This window comes from Mastacembelus armatus, chromosome 21 (assembly GCF_900324485.2).
Source record: "Mastacembelus armatus chromosome 21, fMasArm1.2, whole genome shotgun sequence".
NCBI classification, from domain to species: Eukaryota; Metazoa; Chordata; class Actinopteri; order Synbranchiformes; family Mastacembelidae; genus Mastacembelus; species Mastacembelus armatus.
The window spans coordinates 5,910,911-5,932,352 of NC_046653.1; the positions used below are offsets into that span (position 1 = coordinate 5,910,911).

At 38.1% G+C, this 21,442-nt stretch overlaps 1 protein-coding gene across 1 annotated transcript in view; it reads right to left on the reverse strand.

Moving 5' to 3' along the window:
- The window catches only part of tmeff2a (transmembrane protein with EGF-like and two follistatin-like domains 2a), a 122,945-nt gene that overhangs the window by 95,189 nt on the left and 6,314 nt on the right, over nucleotides 1-21,442 (reverse strand). The window contains exon 2 of the mRNA XM_026295735.1: nucleotides 14,100-14,209. Within this exon, the coding sequence (XP_026151520.1) occupies nucleotides 14,100-14,209 (110 nt within the window). The remainder of the gene's footprint in view (nucleotides 1-14,099; nucleotides 14,210-21,442) is intronic.

The window sequence follows — 21,442 nt, forward strand, 5'->3', positions numbered from 1 at the left end:
CTACATTGAAGAAACATGCCAAAAATCAACCTATGGTCAATTTAATACTAATACAAATACTTGTAAGCATTTTAACCTGCATTGCTGAGTTACCACCCAATAACTAGAATGATCTGAAATTTTAATGTTGCTTAATCTGTTTAAGATAAGACTGTAAAAGGTTTACACTGTCAGAACTATCAGTATGTTTCATTAAGCCACTTGCTAAATAAACATAGAAATTAAAATACGTCCTTGTGTTAAGAGGTTAATAGGCAACCATCTATGAAATTCTAGCTGGCTGCTAATATGCAGCTATTGTGCAATGCAAACAAACTGGAAACATCACTGACAGACTTTGCACCAATCAATGAATTAAATAAAATTGATACTCACCAAATAATCAGTTGAGAAGGGGATAGATGAACAAAAGAACAGATACAGCTTCACGTGGGCTGTTCCAGTGAATTTGTCTTCCCATAATGCAAAAAAGTACTGATACTGTTCCTTAAGATAGCAAAAGATGATTAGCAGTAAAGTGCTGTATTTTAGGAATACATTATAGTTATGTTTTAAAAAATGGTCAATGAGCTGTAATTTAACAGAGTTTATTTTTATTTAACAGTAAAGTGCTGTATTTATAAATAACAGGTTAATACCTTGACATCCTGCTGTACATTTACATAAAATCTTTACTGTGTGTGTGCAGTGCACGTGGAGCACACATTAAGGTCAAAGTACCTTAATGATGTGCCGAGACCTGCTTGTCACAAACCAGAGTCTGCAGTCCTTTTGAGCTCACTGTGACTGTCTGTAGCCACAGCGCTCAGCCTTGCTAATTAGAAGGACCACAGCCTTACAGCTATCCCCTGCCGCGAGGCTGAGGTGGAAACACGTCATAATGGCTGGGCTCAGTACAGTGCGGCTTAAGCAGAGCAGCACAGGTTAATGGAAAGCTTCAGGAGCCTACAGCACAGCAACTATGAGATCACTGCTCAAGAGCAAGTGGCCAAGCTACCCAGATAGCAGTAGCATTCAAATGATGTAGTGACATCAGAAAAGAGCTGAGTGGAGTAAAAAGTACTACATGAAATCATAAAGCTGACCCGTTTGATCCTTTGTACAAGATGGCAGAGAACACTTGGACTGGAAATTGTGTGAGGACAGTAAGAGAGAGTTTATTAAGTGCCTATCAAAGCAAAGCCTTATACGGTGTTTTACAGTCAGCAATCACAATCCCTGTTTGACAAGACAAGGGAGAGTCAAGAGATAAGCTTATGCAGATAATCAAATGGAGGAGTGGAGATAAAAAGTGGAGAGAGGCAGAAATATGCATTCACAAAAATATGGAATATGCAGCAGACAGAACTGTAACTCAACTGCCTCAGAAAGTTGACAAAACTACATCAGTGTGTTATACCTAATATGTCTTTATCCTCTTGATCTTGCCTATACAGAGTTTAAGCAAAAACTTTGATGTATTACATGATATTACTGTGATCAGACAGATTTATGATTTGTTTTCAAGAGCAGCATAGCTGAAAGAATATATAAAAAAAACATTATGGCATGTACAATTACTACACTTGCGTTGAGTCACTTGTTTGTTGCGCAGACTTCACAGGCTCCACATCAACAATACTGTACCATGCTACTTTATGCAGCTCAACCCACACTTAACCAAAGTTTAGAGCAAATTCATTCTTACTATTCCAGAGAATTACACCAGAGAACATTATATTAAGTAGTACTTCTTTTTCAACATCGTTTTTCTTTCTATTATTGTCACCTCATAGTGTCAATGCCTCATGAAATAAATCAAATAATACATACAAATTGATAGTAAATTAAATGTCAAACAACCAATGGATAGCCACTGTTCCATTTAAGGTAAGTAAGATAATTGTTAGAGTAGTTTTTAATCAAATCAACACATTCTTGACTGAATATAATACCCATCTAAATGTTATTATTGCTGTCAGGTCACAGAGTTAATTATAGCAAAGGCTACTTTGACCAAAACAATTAGTTACCTGACATTTAGCAGAGGCATAGACAGAAAAAGGCCTGGTTGATTCTGTTAGGACCAATAAACCATTCAACACATTTGTTCCTCCCACTGTGTTCTCTGCACTACTTTCAGGCATATACTACTAAAGCAAGTGTTTGTTAGCCATAAGGGGTACATTTATCATACAGTATGTTGCTTGGGGAACTCAGTTAACTCTTCCCTTTCCTGTGTTTCTAGAAAGCATTTTAAACAGACCATGTAATGTATGACCCATAGCAGTTTAGTAGAACAGACGGCTAGAGAGGTTTCTTTCTTGTTTCTCATCAGAGTGGATTATCTTCTCTAAAGACGACATATCCCTAGTCCACCCACGCAGGTGTTTTCACTCGTCGTGCCTGATCGAATCTCTGCTGAGGACTGTGTAGGAGTATAAAGACTTAAATGACATCTCTCTGACTGCAATAGTTTTGTTGCACCTGTTGGGTGGCTGAATTGTACATTTTTCATTCTTACTGGTTGATGTGCATTAGGTTGGGGATTTCATAAATATATCTCCAAACAACTTCACATAGGGCAGAGTCGGGAAAAACACCTGTATGGCTATGCAGGGTGTAAATGTTTTGCTGATTTTTTTAAAATTAGGCCAATACACAATAATAATGAACTTCACATTTTGATAATAAATCTAACAATTTAGACATATTTTACATATTGCTAAGGAGATATAACAATGAAAATGAACAACGACAGCTGATTCCTATTTTAGCTGGAGAGTTACCCACCTAATACTGCTAGAAAGAACCAAAGGTATGATGTGGATGACAAGAGGGCAGGAAAAGCACAGGTGTGATGGGTTCATTTGACTTAGAATAGGCTCCGTTATTGTGCATGCTTGCTCACTGAACAGATTACTGTGACACTGAAACAGAGCCATTGTTATTATTTACCAAACCGGTGCTTTACTGATGCTATGATAAAGTCAAATGAAAAATGGTATGTCGACAACTGGGTTCATTGCTGTATTTACAGGCATCATATACATACATGCACTGCTGTATGGAATATATTTTATTTCAATAGTGGTTATTGTAATTTCATCTTGAGGATTTTGAAATTATATACTAACAGGCATACTGAAGCACAGCAGTTCTGATTCATTTCTGTGACATGCACTGAAAGGTGCCTCATCCCACACAGTGCAAGTATTATTCTTGATTTGTAATGTAATGATTACTGTGGCTATCTTTGATTTCATTTAATCTTAATGTATTTTTTATATTCATTTAAAGTAATATATAGATAGAAATATATTTTTGTTAAAGCACACTTCTTTGTTCTGCTCATTGTGTATGCCATGTAATTTTATCTAATAACTACATTGTCCTTCGTAGTATTTTAGTAGTCTTTCAGTTGACTATAAAGCATTTTGTGATCAATTTTAAGCCTAAAAGGCATGGTAGCCTAGAGATCACTTGTTAATTAATATATTTTCCTGTCATCTGTAAATAACACTGACATAGCATTAGAACACCATACCCATGAAAGCACAGACAGCAGAGACAGGGTGTGTGGAGGGCTACAGCTGGTATTAGGGATGGTGCTCCCTCTAGCTCAATTCCTTTCTCTGTAATAGTTGAACTTCTCTCATTCTTCTTCATTATTTTTATCTATGGTAATTTTTACTGAAATATGGAAGTAAATTTAGGAACATAAATGATGCTCAAGCTTATTTCAAATAAATTCAGGGCTTGGTTCATTAAGAAGTGTAAACACAACTGACATTTCACAGACCATACCTTTGAGAGTGCTGGGGGTTTTCCAGTGAGTGTGTGTGTGTATGTGTGTGTGTGTGCGTGTGTGTGTGTGTGTGTGTACATTTCAGTATCATCTCTCCCACTGTAAAAGTGCTATAAACTTCTTTTATTGTTGTTTTTTTCCACCTCTGTGATGGCAAACCCTTCAAAATAAAAAAAGATGCCCTTGTGTTTGTAAAAGCTGCCATTCAGTAATCACATCTATACAATGCAAACTGAAAGGGACTAGCAATGTGTGCTGAGGGTTAGTTGACAGATCCACATTGCCCAGGCTTACTGCATGCACACACACACACACACACACACACACACACACACACACACACACACACACACACACACAGACACAGAGACACATACAAACACAGACACATCCTTCATCCACAGAGACCTGACTGATAGCCTGATCCATTTCCTGTATCCATTAGAGGCGGCTCTAGATTATGCAATTCATCCCAAGGCTATCATCCACCTCTATCAATAATAAACATCTCCATGAAACTAGGACTAGCCTCAGAGGATGGAGACAGCACCACCCAGCACGTTCTAGTTCTGATGAAACCCTCTGCCTGCTTGGGCTTTACTGTGCACCGCATTTGCTTTCCACATGACTTGTTTTCAGTTGCTGGGACCCCCAGGCGCAATCTTTACTTATGCCTTCTCGCACTTATCAAAACTGCAGCTTTATCAATTCTGACAGGAACATTTTAGTGCTTATGGTGGTAGCTAAGAGCACCTGTGGCTCATGACAAGAGACAGACGCTCTTGTCCAAGATTCCTCTGCATCTTGGATGTGGCCTCTTTCTTTCCGTCACCTAGTCCCACTGCCATTTGACCGAGTGCTAAAGGAGCTCAGAAATAGAGAAAAGCACATCTTTTAGCACACAGTACAATTGTGCTTGATAAAAATGATTGTGCCTTCTGTTTGAGCTATTTATGAGACTACCATGTAAGGTTAAGCTCTCATTTCCCTTACTGAGATCCAGGTCCACAACTAGTCCCATCACATTACTGCGCATTACAGAGCTACATTTTTCTGCTGCATTTTCTGCTCTAATCACAGCACAGACATGCCATAAAATGAGATACCCTTCAGTTGTAATTTCTCCATTTATATTTATTGTAATCAGTACATATTTATCAAGATTACATTAATGGACTTCCTTTCAGCTACTAGTGGGTCTACTGAGAATCAGGACAAACCTACACTATGCAGCAGTCTTAGGAGTCTTTGCCCCTCGCATCCTGTTTCCTGAAGCTGCAAAGTGAACTATGGAGGCCTTGTTACAACAAACTGTATAAAAGGCAGCCTCCAGTCCAAAGCTAGCCTTAGCTGGCTAACAAATAAATCTGGCAATCCAGTGGTCACTCTGGTTACTGCTAATGTCACACAAAGCTCAAATACTCCCATATTTAAAATCAGATGAATTCAACACACAGCTAAACACAAAGCCACCATAACAAACACATTACACAATAATGTATTGTAAATGTTTAATGTCACATCTGAATCAAATTTTAGTTTGTAGGCTGCTTTAACCCTGGTTTTTGCTATTTCTTTGACTCACTCTTTCTGAGTAAAGACCACTGCTATGGCAGACAGTTGGACTGTTTGGAAAAACCCTTCTTATAACCTTTGCTAGGTGGCAGGCAAGGTTAATTTACGGACTATATTTTGTGAACCCAGAGTAGAGAAGCTGAAATAACAACAGTAAGGCTGTAGTAACTGAGTGTCATACATGGAAGGAGTAGGCTATAGTAGAGAGACACCATCCTGCCCCATTTCCATTTGATTTCATATGATAAATCTTAGTTACTGCACCTTTAGTTAAGAATGCATGTCTTCACCCACAGGACATTGCTTTCATGCATTCCAGTGTTTTCAGCAGCTAATAGTTGGTCTGTGGCTCTTTACAAAACTAGTGATAGCAGCATAACAGCATAACATTATTTATTTTCATTTATGATTCAGATAATGTCCCTGTGTTTATCTATAAGTGATTATTTAAAAATGTAATTTACAATTTGCTTGGTTTATGCTACAAAAATAAGCTTTCATCAAGAAAGAAAAAGTTTTTTTTTTTTTTATGGGCTTTAATGATTAATCCATTATGTAGCTGCAGAACACTGCTTAAAAATTGCTTCAATAAACCCGTTCAATCACATTCAGTCGTCAAGAAATGCTTTAATTCTATCACTTCCTCGGGCTGTGTCCCTTGACTGGGTGTTTTTGAGTGTATGTTGAAATGAGATACAAATCACATTCCTTTTGTGAAAAGATGTAAATTCAACTAGCAACTAACAAAGATGATCAAAAAATCATTTTCTTTAATAGAAAAGCTCATTCTTTCATATCAGAATATAGTTGTGGGAAAATGGTTACAAAGTCCTAGTTGAATGACACATTAAGACCATTAGACCATTTAGTTCAACTTTTAGTTTATCCTGGGTCAATGTATTTATCTGAAACTGTTAGCCTTAACCTCATGCTGGGGAACCGACCTTCATATAGTGTGTGAGACAACCAAAACCTAATGATGGCTCACTAAGGAAGCAAAGGACTGGTGTTGCTGGTGTGTCTGAGATAATGGTCACTGACAAGAGTTGGGTTCAGTTTGGTTTCAGTTCCAATTATATCAAACTTAGTTTGCCAGAAAGGATGGACTTGGTTAGTGTCAGCTGAAAAAAAAGCACATGCTGTGATCTAGTTTCCATAAAGTTTTATAATGTTTTAGAAAAGCTTCAGCAAAGTCCAGTCACATTGCTCCTGACACTTGCAGTCAATGTCAGAGAAGGTGAATGAAAAAAAAAAAAAACAAAACAAACAAAAACGCAACCAACCATCAATAGATCCCTAAGGAGCACCGTCAGAGTGACAAATGTGTTCTGTGCCTGACACTGTGTTGTAGCCCACAGACCTCCTGGACAGAGGAGTGTCAAGCGTTGTCTGTGTAAGTGACAAACACTTCTCCCATGATGCCTTGCCATGTTTACAAACACTGGTCAAGTCACTACAATGACAGAAAAGACAAAGAGGAAGTAGCAGAGGACAGAATGAGGCAGGGTGAGCTATTTAGCCAAGTGAGGGGGGAAAAGAGTCAGGCAGAGTAATGGTTGAGATGGGGGTTATAGTGACACAGGAAGACAAAGAAAGATAGAGAGAGACTGGGAGGTGGCTAGCTTGTGCTTCTGCTCTTTAACTGCTTGGCAGTCGCTTCTTGATTAGGGCCTAGCCCATCAGTCCCTGTGGAGTTTCCCCGGCCAAGCCGCAGGAGACATAGTCCTCTGTAATAGTGTCTGACACGACAGCCAGAGCCACAGAGGAGCTGACACAGATGCTCCGTTTTTTTCAGGAGAGACGCCCGACACAATTCCTCCCCAAGTCCCATGACTTCCTTCTCTGCTTTCACTAAGGACTCTCAATGTAACAGGCAATTCCATAATAAAAAGGTACAAGCTGATGAGCTATTGTCATTGATGAATGTATATCAAATGCAGTCTATCTGCATTTTTTCCCGTTTGCCAAACGTTTGCTGGTTCCACATTGCTACATGTGAAAATTTTCTGCTTCTCTCCTTTGTATATTATTGGCCAGGTTACATCTGAAGGAGTCATCTCTGAGGCTGGGAAATTAGGATGTCCACCTTCACCATTTTATGTTATTTTATAATCAGCTAATTGAAAATAATCTTAACCGGTTAACCGATAAAGCTATTAATAAGTTAGCAGCACATAGTTGAAGCCCAAAAATTCTATTAGGAAAATTAATTTTAAGAAGGCCTGGGTTAGTAATGTGGAGAGAGAAACCTCCCAGAAGCTGAGGAGAAAAACAAACACCTGATTTCTCCAGCCAGTCACTTCATCATCTTTAGCATTATGGTTGTAGCAGCACATTTCTGTACAAACAATGGAAAAATAGTTTAGGTTGCACAAATGTAATCATGTGGTTTAATGAAATACATGGCTCCATCATTTTAGCTACATGCTCTCACACTTTCAACCCACATATATGTGGACCTTTCCTCAATTAAGAATGAATTGATCAAATGTATTTTTATAAAAAGCAAACATTTTCTCACAGGTGGTGTATGCCCACAGGTCATTGTGGTTTACTATCCCAAGTATATCCAGCTCCAATAGGACTATAATGCCGCTGGATTATAGGAGAACAAATTGCACTTGTCAGTAACCTTTACAGAATTCACTCAAGATAATCCATATAATCTTCACAGGGAGCACTCTTTTGTAGGTTAGATGCACAGCAAAATGCAAGAAAAAAAAAAAAAAATTTCCATTTACCCCTACAGTGTTGCAGCAGAAGCCTTAGATGGATATTTTGAAACTTCAGCAGATAAAACTGAATCTCTGCATAGAAAGAAGCCACTGGTTAAAAATTTTGTGATTAGAATGTTTAAAGTGCTCACCACACTTCTACAAGCACTAAGATACTAGTAAGAAAACTAGATGTACAAGGACAGTAATTGGAAAAAGATGCATGAGAGGATTGACATAGTGGCAGGGTTGTAGGATCTGAAATAAAGAGGAAGAGATTATGCAAAATACTGAAGAAACACCAATATGTTTGCTTAGCTAGAACAACCAAAGTTGAGACTGAACTGACTTTATATAACATCCAATATAATCAGAAATTCAATAGTAAACGGCCTTATTCAACAACTCCTGCTTTTAAATTTGAGCATTATGTTGTATAGTGTTAAAATAGTAAGAACATAGGACATGCACTGAATGCTCCATCACAGATGTTTTCTCTGTTGGTGGTACAATTGTTATTAGAACTGGTTATTATTATTATTGGTTTAGGCACCGACAGAAGCTTAATTAACATACTGATTAAGAAATTACTGTAGATTTACTTAAATTCAAAGTGTGGCCAATTACAGCATTTTCTGCCACAGAAAATAAATTCAAAATCATTATTCAAAATCTCTGTACCAGTCCATTCGCATGGACCTGGGTAAAAGGATCATAAATTAATGCAAATATATAGATTGGGGTCTGCATCAGAACCTGGGCCTGTGTGGGAATGTGTGTGTTATCTGTGTAATCATAGGTATTTCATTATTTTACATTCCTTGGCCTCTTTGTATGAATATGGAAATGTGTGTGAAGGGAGGGCAGGACAGGTTTGTTACCAGGGTTAAAGGGTCATATGAGATTTTTGGCCTATGTGTGTTTTTGAAAGATGTGTACCAAAGTGTTTTCACAGGTCTTCGATTAGTTCAGTACGAAGTGGACGCTGCCCTTCCACATCCTCCCATCAGCATCATATAAAGCCACATTAGCTTGCATTACACTTTGAAATGCTGCAAGTTTCACCAGTCCAACCTGCACAACCCAAACATTAGATGGCTTCTGGCAGTGAAAAGTAGAGCAATTTGAGGTCAGACATTACAGTGAACAGTAGCAAGAAAGATAAATAAATAAAAAGAAAACAGCAGGGAACATTCCTAAGACCAAATGCCATGTGAGATTCTGTGTATGATATGTGCAGCTCAAAATGATCATGCATGTGTGTGCAAGCAAATGAAAGTATGCAGACCCTTAATGTAGTAGAAACAGAACCGTGTCTGCTGACCATTGTGCTGATGGCCCAGAGTCGGGATGGGCACAATTAATCATTCATTCATAATTTACTCACTGTGTTCATCATGATTAAGAGTCTATGCATCTATAATATATTATATTTTAGATTACATAATAATCATGTGGCTTGATTTTCTGATGAGGGCTCAGGTGCCCATGATTTGGGACCAACTAACCCTTGTTTTAATTTCGCATTTCTGTTGTGTGCCAAAATGAACATTTGTGGGCATCTATGATCTATATTGATACTCAGGCATGTTGGTAAGTTAAGTGTACAATACATTTTTGGGACTGTAATATCCAATTATTTACACACACACTGTTTTACACAGTGTGATTTTTAACACAGTATTTGAAGCAGCATTAAGTGAAATCTTTAGAGCTGTTTTCAAAACACCCAGAAGGAAAAGACATAAAATCCTCTAAGTTATGTTGCTTTTATTGCCTTTTCATTTAAATTTAACTACCTACTTAAACACTCTCCTACACTCTCACATTGTGGCAGATATTTTGTGTAATGCATTTTAAATGTGATTGAACCTTCATTCTTGAAGCCAGTTCCTGCATTGTATTAGTGAAATAACTGAATTTATATGAGCAGGTATGAATCATTTCCAATAATATAATCATCTGAAGTGCTATACACAAATTATAACACTGCACACATACAGTAATTCTACGCAAACATCATTAAAGAGAGATGAGTTTTGAATGTGAACTCTGCCTCGCTCTCTCAGACACTATTCACATTAACTACATTAGGACACAGCACTTGGTGCAGTTTTCTGATGCCAACCGCAGGAAAGAATCTATAATCTATGCTTTCTTGTAGTTGTTTGATACGTTCTAAATCTGACTCACATGGAAGAGCAGAAGTATTTTTTAACTAGGCTTACTGTTTCTAATGTTGATCTGTAAGTAATTCTGACATAAATGACCCACCACATTACGCTCATCTGCTGTATTAACATCTGTCTCCCATTCGTTTGTAAAATCTTCCACAGTGGTCTCCTTAAACCTTGCACACTTTTTGAGATATTCCACTCCCAACATACTGCAATGTAATGTCTCACTGCTAAACAGACCTGCTGCATCGATTCCAAATCCACACTCCCTGTCCTTTGTGACTTAAATGTCTTCTAAAAATGTGCATCTACATTTTTTTATACTGAGCTTTCAACATTTAGACATTAGATGCTTTGGATATATAGTTTAGTAGATCCACTTTTCTCTAAACTCCTACAATTATTATGTTTTTTCTGCCATTTTAACTTACTGTTGACAGATCGGCATATTAATTCAATTTTCTTGAACAAAGGCGTAATATATAATAAATACTTCAGAGGCACAGTGGTGTCAGTGTGGCACAGATGTTTTTAAATGATATCTTCTAATGTGCACTTGTTTATTTTCAAAATGATCGTTTAAAGGTTGGAAAATCCAATAAATACTATAAATAAAATCCTTAGCTGCATACATTCTTCATGTATTTGCAAAAACATTTTTCTCACAGGTCTTTCACTGCATACATCATTTTGGTTTACTGATGTCACAGTGGGCTCATGTCAGTACTGTCAGTTTACCATCAAATATTTTCCTGCAATTCCTGTATTAGAAAAGCAGATTCAGGAGTGTACTAATAAACAGCAGAGCTGGATATACAGTTTCTGTGTGTACCTATGAGAAACAGTTCCAATGCCGCCTAACTTTAACAATACATTACAAAGTACCATTACAGAAAGCAATGAAAAGTGCCATTTACCCTTTGGTGAAGAGTTTTAGTTGAAGTGTTTAACAGCCCCATAAGCTCAAATAATTTTAGAATGAACGACCCCCGTGGGAACCAGCACTGTGACCTGACATTAAGAAAACCAAAAGGGGAAAAATAACCTCTCCCAGCAGCTACTGTGAGATGAATTACATTGAAATGTTGTATGATTAGTCAGGGTGCAGCGTGAGTTGACAAATAAAACAGTTCTTTTTCCAGTATGTGAGAGAGCATGTTGCTTTTTAGCAATTTGACTCTGGTTAGTGACTGAAAGTCAACCTTTTCAAGGGGCAGTGTGAGGTGAATCTAATGCATCTTGGCAATGAATAGTGTCCATTGATTCCACCACATTAAACTCACTTCCTCTTCACAGAACCCCTCGCATGTCTCTTCCTTAGAAGAAGTTCCTTAGAGTTTCTTTGTGTGTGAGATTCAGTGCACACATCCATAGATTCCATCCAGCCATCCATCCATCATCTATGCCCACTTATTCCTGTTTAGGTTCATGGGGATCTGCTGGAGCCTATCCCAGCTCTCTTTGGGTGAAAGGCAGGGGTACACCCTCACAAGTTGCCAGTCCGTGGCAGACATCCATAGATTATGTTAGAAAAAAGAAAATCCATCCAAGATGAGAATGAATACACGCTTCATGTCTCCTCTGGCAGCCATGAATGAATTGCCAGGAGGTGGAAAATCTTGCACCAATTTATTTGACATTGATTAGGCATTGTTTTCGGGCATGGCAACAGTTGCTAGTTGAGGGAGGTCATGTTTACATTGGCTGATGAAATAAAAACACTGAATCTTCCACTCAAACAAACAGAAGATGCATAGCTGTTTTGACCTCAGACCCATGGTATTAAGCCAGAAACTGTGATATGACCTGCTCTTTTATGAGAGCATAGAGAGTGCCTCAGTGCACAGCAACAGAAGTATCAGTGTGAGATCTCCTGAAGAGAAATGGAGCTGTAATGTCATTTATCTGCAGGCCTCTGTTAACGTTTGCTCTCAGGGAAGTACGAAATTGAGATAAAAACAGGTGACCAATCGAGTGTCAGCCTGCCTAGTGCCTGCATGCGCTGATGACGCACTGATAAAAGCAACGGATGAGAACACATGCTCTGTCTTTAGATCTTATTTATTAAAGGCTCTGCATAGCATATTAGTCGGCAAAGCTTGCAAACATTATACCAAAATCAATAATCGGCTGACTGGTTTGCTCCTTTTTTATTATAGGTCTGGTCGTAAAGTTAAGTATGAGCTATTATCAAGAATGCATACTTTTCCAGATTTATGCCATTAGCAAGAGCCCTTTAGTCTTTGGCTTCATCAGACACAGTCTTGTTTATGAAGGTGGAGAGCACAGTGGTCCAGGATAGTGACACGGTATTGCAGAGGGAGCTATAAACCAGGATCATACTGCATAGCCACCACCCCTTGGGGCTCATATTGTCCAATAAAGACAATGGACATCAATCGAGTTGATCATGGAATTCTTTAAAATACTGTTTAATTTTGAAAATATTATACCCCTCAACTCAACATGTTTCTGTTAACATGTTTTTATTAACATATAAAAGAACTGACAGCGTATCTTCTCGTGGAAAAACAGCTCAAAAGGCTTTGTCCATTGATATTAATAAAGACAAACTGAAAAATATATTTTCACAGTGCATTCTTGAAATATATTTATAATTTTTAATTTCACTATTAAAAAATTTAATTCTACACCAGATCAGCTAGGGCGCCAGACATCCTCACAGCAGTGGCTATCACCCTTCCAGGTACACTAAAGAGACCTCAGCTGTGTGGAAACACTTTAAACTGAATGACAAGACAAAAGCAGTGTGCAAAATCTTAGTTAGTTGTAACTGGCCTACAACTGCAGCACAACTAACATGAACATCACCTGAATGCTGAAGCAGTACTGAGACCATATTAACTTAGCAAACTTAGCTTAGCAAATGTCTGTTGTCCAGCCTGACAGTGTTGCTTTTATTGATTGAACTATAAAGACCCATGATTGAACTATAACTAACTTTGTTGGAATAGTTACACCTGATCCAAACTGTTAAACTAAATCATAAGGAGTATGTTTTTTGGAAAAATATATATACAGTATGTGCATCCCCAGGCTTTAAAGCCATCAGCATTATCAAACACATATAAAACTACACAACAGACTATGCAACTCCAAAAGCTGATAACAGAGAAAAGAAAGACATAACAGACAGACATAACAGTTCATCATGGAGCTGGAGTTGACCCCACTGCTCCTGATCACAGAAGCTTGGAATATTTACTGCCTATTGCTACAGATACTCTGGAGCCCAAAAACTGGTATTTGAGGCACCGATAATTCCAGGTAATGTTGACTCAGATTTCAGGAGTCTAAAATCAAAACTAAAACTTATAAACTATAAACTTCTGTAAAGAGTAAAAGAAAACTGCTATCATTGGTGTGGCACACTGATAATATTGGGGCCCTTGTTCTGCACAATGGAGAAACACTACATACTGGATGTGCCATTCATGAACAAAACCTTTAACCTCTCGAACTAATATGTAAGGGATAGTTCATCAGTTGTACTTCCATTAAAATGTGGAATGTACCTTGTGCATGTCATGTTACTGCACACAGATATTAATTTATTCCTTACACTTTTTCACCCTCTCCTTTTTGTTCTGAAAAGGCAAAAAAACACCAACCTTCAAACGCTTTGAATGGTGAGTATTGTTCTTTCTATAGCTCCATATACACTCACTTAAATATAAAGAGCAATCCAAAGTATGACTGGCTTGCAATTTCCTGGTACAACTGATAAACTATGACTGCGCAGTAACTGCTCACTGAGGGGCTCAGCCTGTGATGCATTAACAACACACATATTGAAAAGAAAAAACTGTAAAACAGCAACCTTACCTTGAAATCGCAAATGCATGTCACCATGTTCCCAATTCTTAGACACTCCCCATCGAACTTGCATGTGTTGGTATCGCACAAAAACAGATCTGTGTCCCGGTCATCAAAACCTGGAGGACCAAAGCCAACAAGAGACATCAGTGACTAAGTGTTTCTCTGTTCAGCCCTCAAGCAACTCCAACCTGAGCCCTTTTCAGGGTCATTCATAATGGGTGCTTGCCATTAGTCATGGCACCCACAGCACGATGGTCTCTTTGAACACATACTGTGCACCTTTAAAAGACAATGCTAGTACAAACCTGGTCCTTAGCTGCCAAAATGATGAAATATATAAAAAAGTATTCACTGCACTGTAGTGATGGGATGAACAAATGATATTTCTTCAGTTGTTGTTTTGATGATGTTGGTGGAGAGCTCTGTCTAACAGCCCAGACCAAAATCTCCTATATGTGTGCCACAGATATGACGTCAGGTGAGTATAGAGGCCATAGCGTGTGATTCATTTTATGCATTGTATGGAAGCATCTGTATTCATCATGTCTTTCCATTCATTTATTCATGTTTTCCCTTTAACATTTGTTTGTGTACAATGAGGACGACTCCTGGGGCGTTGTCCTGAAGTAGAAAACCTGGTACATGATCCGATTCAGACTCTGTTAGGGATCTCAAATGACTCCAACAAAGCATCCTGAATCAAATCAAAGAGTCACATGGGCATGAGACTGTAGACTGAGCTCAGGGCTATTAGTCTACGTGAACTGATTACTTACAAAAAGCAATCCCATGTACGAGTAGGCTTTTGCATTTAAAGTACACAGATCTAAATTCAGCCAAATTCCAGCTGATATAAATATGGAAATTTTATTGTTAAAGCATTATGATTTGTCCTATGATGCTTCTGTATCCTACAATATAATCTCATTATTTTCAGTGATCTGTTTAAACCCAAGTCTGCAGCAGATAAAAATTCAAATTCCAGAAGCTATGTAGTGGACCTAAAGCAGCAGAATATGTTCACATTCCTGATCGAGGCAGGAGTGATATCCTTTAGACAATTTATGGCTCTAAAGCTCTTAGTGACCTATAAATGTAAACAACAGGAAGATGGTACAAGTATTGCAATGTCGAGACTCCCCTTTTGATAAAGAGCAGGCCAGCGGCCCTCACAAAGAGAACCACTCCTGCCATAAACACCTTAAGACTATTCCTTTTCAGGCAGGACCTAAAACCTACACAATGACTTATGAACTGGTCTTCATATCCTGTCCTTATATTCCTGCTTTGATTGCTAAACATGTAGCATGTGTGACCAGACCTACAGAGCATCACTATCAGACTACAGTGTGATATAGAGGTGGTGCTATTGTTTATCTGTTATTCATGCTTATAGTTAATCCATATAACTATGAAGTTTATTGATTTTCATTTATGTTGATGAATTATTGACTCTGATTAGTTACTAAGTTTGTCATGTGTTTAAACTTTGCTGGGTGGAAAAAGAAATTGTTGTTCCCATCTTAGGAAACAGTCGTAAAACTTACAACACTTAGAGAACAGGGTAATCTCTTGAGACTGAGTCAAATATGGAGCACTTCCTGGACCAATCACATTGTGTTATGTACAATGAAGGACGTACCAGATGGATTTTGCCGCCCAGGGTGGCAAGACACAAAGACACATTACACAGACAGACACACACAGAATTGAAGCTGGCTTAAAAGAGAACTCTGAAAGAATGAATAAGACCCGAACTTCCCTGAACCGTGAACTCTGAAAGAGAGGAACTCCTTGAAGAGAACTCTGAGAGAATGAACACTTGGAACTGAACACCCCGAAGAGAACAGAAATGGACAAAGTTCCAGACAGATTCAAAGAAAGTTAAGAGATTTCCAAACTTATCGAGTTCTCTCTCCTCCTCATGTGACAAACAGTGGCACTCTCTCCGAGGAGAACCATGAGGTAGAGATTGTTTTACTGCCCAGCAGAGGAGAAACAACAACATTCTCCCTGCATGTGGCTGTCCTCCAGCTGACCATCTCACATCAACCAACTCCATGAGATGATCCTGCAGCGGCTAGAAGGAGAGCGAGAAAAGGCCACAGACGAACGGACCGAGCCTCAGTAAATCTGAGGACAAGCAAGTAACCTGTGGCTGTGCTGTTTGTCTCACACTGATCTCAGTTGGTCTCCATAGTTATTAGAGCTTCTTCCTAAACTGTGTTTAGACCTCAGACTAAAACAAAGAACATAAATTAATTTCAAGATTTCTTTTCCACCACTGCAAACAACCTGCTGTTAGACTGTTATAATGTTTTATTCTTTAATTCAGCTAATTTCTCAGATCAGTTCTCCCTCCATTTTCCCCTGTGTAAATATTGTAAATAGCTGAATAAACTAACTGGCGTCATTCATGTTATTTCACACAGTAAATACGTCACTGAATCCGGAGAACTCTCCCTCAGATTGTAGACTGATATCCTGCATGATTAATTAATTGACTGGTTGATCCACCAAAAAAAGATCTGGTGCCCCAAATTATTAAGAGGGTTTATGATATTCATAATTCATAAACCAGACATAATAAACCTTCATGTTTGATACATGTACATATTCAAATTCGCTACAGCTATTTTGGATTTGGATATTTTTAATAGGGGCATCTGATGATAAAAACATACACTGTGGTTATGTTTATAGCTAATTGCTAATATGAAGGAAGCTAACTATCCTGCTGTGAAGACCTTTCTGATTCTCAGCAGGTTTTTACTTTGTGTATTTCTCTAAAGTATTATTCATTATCTATAAATGATTACAGCTCTAACAGATACTAAAGCCTGATTGGCCACCAATGCTTACTGGTTTACCACTGAAATGTCAGTACTTGCCTAAATCTTCAGATATGCAAAGTGAGGTTGCAGCTCATGTCAGGTTGATTGGTGACTCTAAGTTGTCCATAGGAGTGAGTGTGAGTGTGTGAGGTTGTTGGTCTCTATGTGGCCCTGTGATGGACTGGTGACCTGTCCAGGGTGGACCCCTGCCTTTCACCCAGAGAGAGCTGGGATAGGCTCCAGCAGATCCCCATGACCCTGATTAGGAGTAAGCGGGTATAGCTAATAGATGGATAGAAGTCTAGCATACTTTTTTGAATGTTTTGGTTTAGCATTTACAATATCTGATTTCTAGTTTATCATCATCGTTGGTAGTAATGCAGTGGTCACACTTTTAAGGATTGTGGCCAAAAATCTATTTGTATGTGTTCAAAAAATAAGCTACCTAACTATCAGACCTTCTTTTACACACACGTGTGAATGCTGTCAGCTTTAAAATTCTATTGGTCAGGCTGTAGTCCTCATCTTTGACTGAGCTGGGGTTGGACAGGATTTTATTAAGGTTGAATCCAGTTCCAAATTTTCTTATCTAATCTTTCAAATCCCTTATCTAATCTGTGAAAGTAGTTTTTTGGTTTAAAAAACTATACTGTTTTTATTTTACTCAGGACAGCAGCAACTAATTTAAACAATTTTCTGAAACAAATGATCAACCACTTTTTTCTTATCTTGTTAACACAATTGCAATTTAAGGATCAATTTCCAGAATAGCATGATACTGACACTAAGAGAAACTCCAGTATTGAACTATCAACTTTAAACCATATCCATTATATTGTGCTGGAGTGTTTTACTCTGTTGCTTTCATTAACCCTTTCCCCACTCCTGCTCCCCACTGGAGGTCTGTGCTGCCGCCGCGCAAGCGGCACAACAGAGAATAATATACTTTCTACTTTATCATTCAGTACTAATCAGTCTATAAATCACTGATGATTTACATGCAAAGTAGACTGAGTGAAGTCAAACTAAATCAGAATCTGTCACAGAACATGGTGTAACACCAGCACTAAGCACTTGTCCTTGTCAAGTTATCAAAATGACACAAGTTAAAACTTAACATCATATGTTTCTATATGTCTTTCTTGCTCAGAATGTTGACCAAATAATGTGAATGACAGATTCGATAAGGGATTTGTTCAGCCATGAAGCCTAGTGAATCTGGGTATTTTATCAAGTTGCAACTTGACCCAAAATAGAACCAGCTCCTAGGACCCATCCGACAGAAATGCACATGCAAGAGAGAGGTTGTCTACTCATTACATGATGCTTCATGTCAGATAAGCTAATAACAAATAAAACAAAAAGAGTATTTGTGATGTAAATAAATGTAAGAGGAGGTTGGACAGGCATTTGAAAAGAGTATATCAACACAGCTTAGTTATGCAAATGCATTGTGGATTTCACCGCAGTGAATATGGGCAAAACAGAAGCTGTTGTGGCATTATGACTATGTGGTCTTGACTACCTGTCGACTATCTCTCCATCCTACTCACTCTTCTCTCCCTCTTTATGGTGTCAACCAAAGGCAAACAAGAACAAAAGAATTTAGAGAACACAGTTACTACTTTAAAGTGAAACACTGAACAGGATTACTGTGGTTCATTTGATTTTAAGACAAGGCATACTCTTCACATTTTTACATATAACTGAGATACCTTTAAGTCTTAACTCAAACTACATGTAGTTATAAGATGATCATAATATTCCAATAATTAATAGACAATATCACAATAATATAACAGGTCAGGTTCAGGTTGTTTAAAGGACAGGATGCTGTTACGCTGGTTGTGTCAAACCATATTTGGAAAACTAACCAAATGTTGAAAAACAAAGTCCTGTGAGATGTTTGGAGTGTAGCTAACCAAAAGGATGTTTGTACTCTATGTTAGCTCACTGGATTATGGTATTTTTTCGGCCAGTTACTATTAAATGTGTTTATTTGGTGAACACAGTCAATATACAGTTTATGCTTGTGTAACTTTGAAATGGATATCTGTAATTTATTCATAAAAGTGGTGGTTTGCTAATTATGGAGTTGTTTCTGGTTAATGTACATAACATTGAATATTGAATTGAATAGTTCATTTGTTAACAAAGGTGAATGTGCATAATCACAATGCATACTTATACTGAACGCTATTGCTACCTTATGTCAACTTACACTAAAATAACAGTGCATCAGCTAGCTCCTTACCTGGCAGGCGTGCATAAAGACTAGCTAACGTTAGCCTATTACCTAGCAGACCTGGTCAGCCAACATTGTCTAAATGTAGACCATGAACCTATAGCCAGACACTTTCTAAGTCACAGTTATAATGACCAGCTTGAGCAGTTTGACCTAGCCTTTTTCTCACAACATTCAACAGTTTTATCTCCCAAGCATTCAACTTGAAATTTCATCCATCCATCATCTCTACCTGCTTATTCCTACTTAAGGTCACGGGGATCTGCTGGAGCCTATCCCAGCTCTCTTTGGGTGAAAGGCAGGGGTCCACCCTGGACAGGTCACCAGTCCATCACAGGGCCACATAGAGACAAACAACCTCACACACTCACACTCACTCCTATGGGCAATTTAGAGTCACCAATCAACCTGACATACATGTTTTTGGACTGTGGGAGGAAACCAGAGTACCTGGAGAAAACCCACACAAGCACAGGGAGAACATGCAAACTCCACACAGAAAGGTCCCTGACAGGTTACAAACCAGGAACCTACTTGCTGTGAGGTAACAGTGCTAACCACTAATCCACCGTGCTGCCCCTCAATTTGAAGTTATTATTATTATTGTTGCTGTTGTTGAGATGAAATGTAACTGCGCTTGAGCTCTGCTAGAAACAGCCTAAAAATGTCAGTGACTAATATAAATAAGTCTACACTACTTCAGAAGTAAGCTACTTCATTGCAGCAACAAAACAAAGAAGGCTGATGAGATGACTGCATGACTCTTTTGTAACAGTTATAATTGATTGAAGTAATTAACTAAAACTTCAGAAAATTCATGCTATCAGTTGAGGCTTTCTAACTTTGAGTCCTAGTGGTTCAAAACATTTAGGGTATCAAATATTTAATGAAGAAATAAATAAGATAACTACATCAAAGAAAGAAAAGCATGCAAAGTATTTTTCCTATGAGAGTGAGACTAAGCGATTATGTATTCCACATGCTGATAGTTGTTATACTGTAAACATTTAAATCCTGCATAGGTAAATATGTGTTCATTCCTTAATGACAAATTTTGAACTAACAACCATATAAAAATGCATTTGTTCTTCATGATGACACAAAATGTAAAAGAATTAAAATTTTAATTAACCTCATTTAACCAGGCAAGTATGAACTGAAATCTCCTATATGCTTGCTTAACTATCTAATTTGCCTTAAATGATCTTCGCTTCCTCTACTGGGAATGTCAACTTCAGTTTGCTAACAACTCTCCTGGAGCAGGTACATCACTGTCAGGGTCAGGGACATCTTCTTTATATGATCTTAACAACCCATCCCTCCTGCATGTAGCTTTATGCTTCACTTACACTTGGCTAAGGTTTGAACATCATTCAACTAGCTGCATCCAAATAACACCCACCATCTGATGTCCATCAACAAACACACTATCAAAAGCACCTAAAAAAGTAAATTTACAATTTTACTGTGTGAGCGATAATCACTTCGTGGTTAGCTCTGTTGCCTCACAGAAAGAAGGTTCCTGGGTCAAAACCAGCAGGGACCTTTCTGTGTGGAGTTTGCATGTTTTCCCTGTGATCCTGAATAGGAACAGGTGGGTATAGATGATGAATGGATGTATTTTCAATACGGCATCTTATAAAGGACACTGAGCATCATTTGTATGTTAACTGTAATAACCAAGGACCTTTTTACTCTTAACAGCCTTCCTTGGCATGGAACAACCTATCTAGTAACAATATGCCATACAAGAAAGGTCCATGCTAAAACGAACCTGCTATTTGCCAGGGTGCTGAATGAATATAAAGTGCAAACTCTCTGTGCAAATATACAATCATTGAGGCAAGAATAGTGTTATGAGAGGTCTCGATGTTTGAAGTGCATGGATGGAACAAAGCCTTTATCCGAAGAGGGTCATATGAGGCAATCTAGAAAGCCACAAAAAAAAAAAAAAAACTGGCACCCAGGCAACTGTTGAGAGAGGCATTGTTATGATGACAATCAAACTACTGACTACATGTACACAGATGAATGGAAAATATAAGATCATTTCCAGGCCAGCTGGTAGATGTTTTTGTGAACTCACTCTGAACTACCAAATTGATAGTTTGATATTTTTACTATTTTTTTTAATCTGTTATTTAAAAAAGAAAAAAGTGATTGTTTTATAAAAGGAAAAAAAGAAAATAATGTGACTCCTCCTTGTGCCATTAAACAGTCTTCTTTGCCAAGAAACAGATGCGAAGCATGGACATCTTCAGGAGGCAATA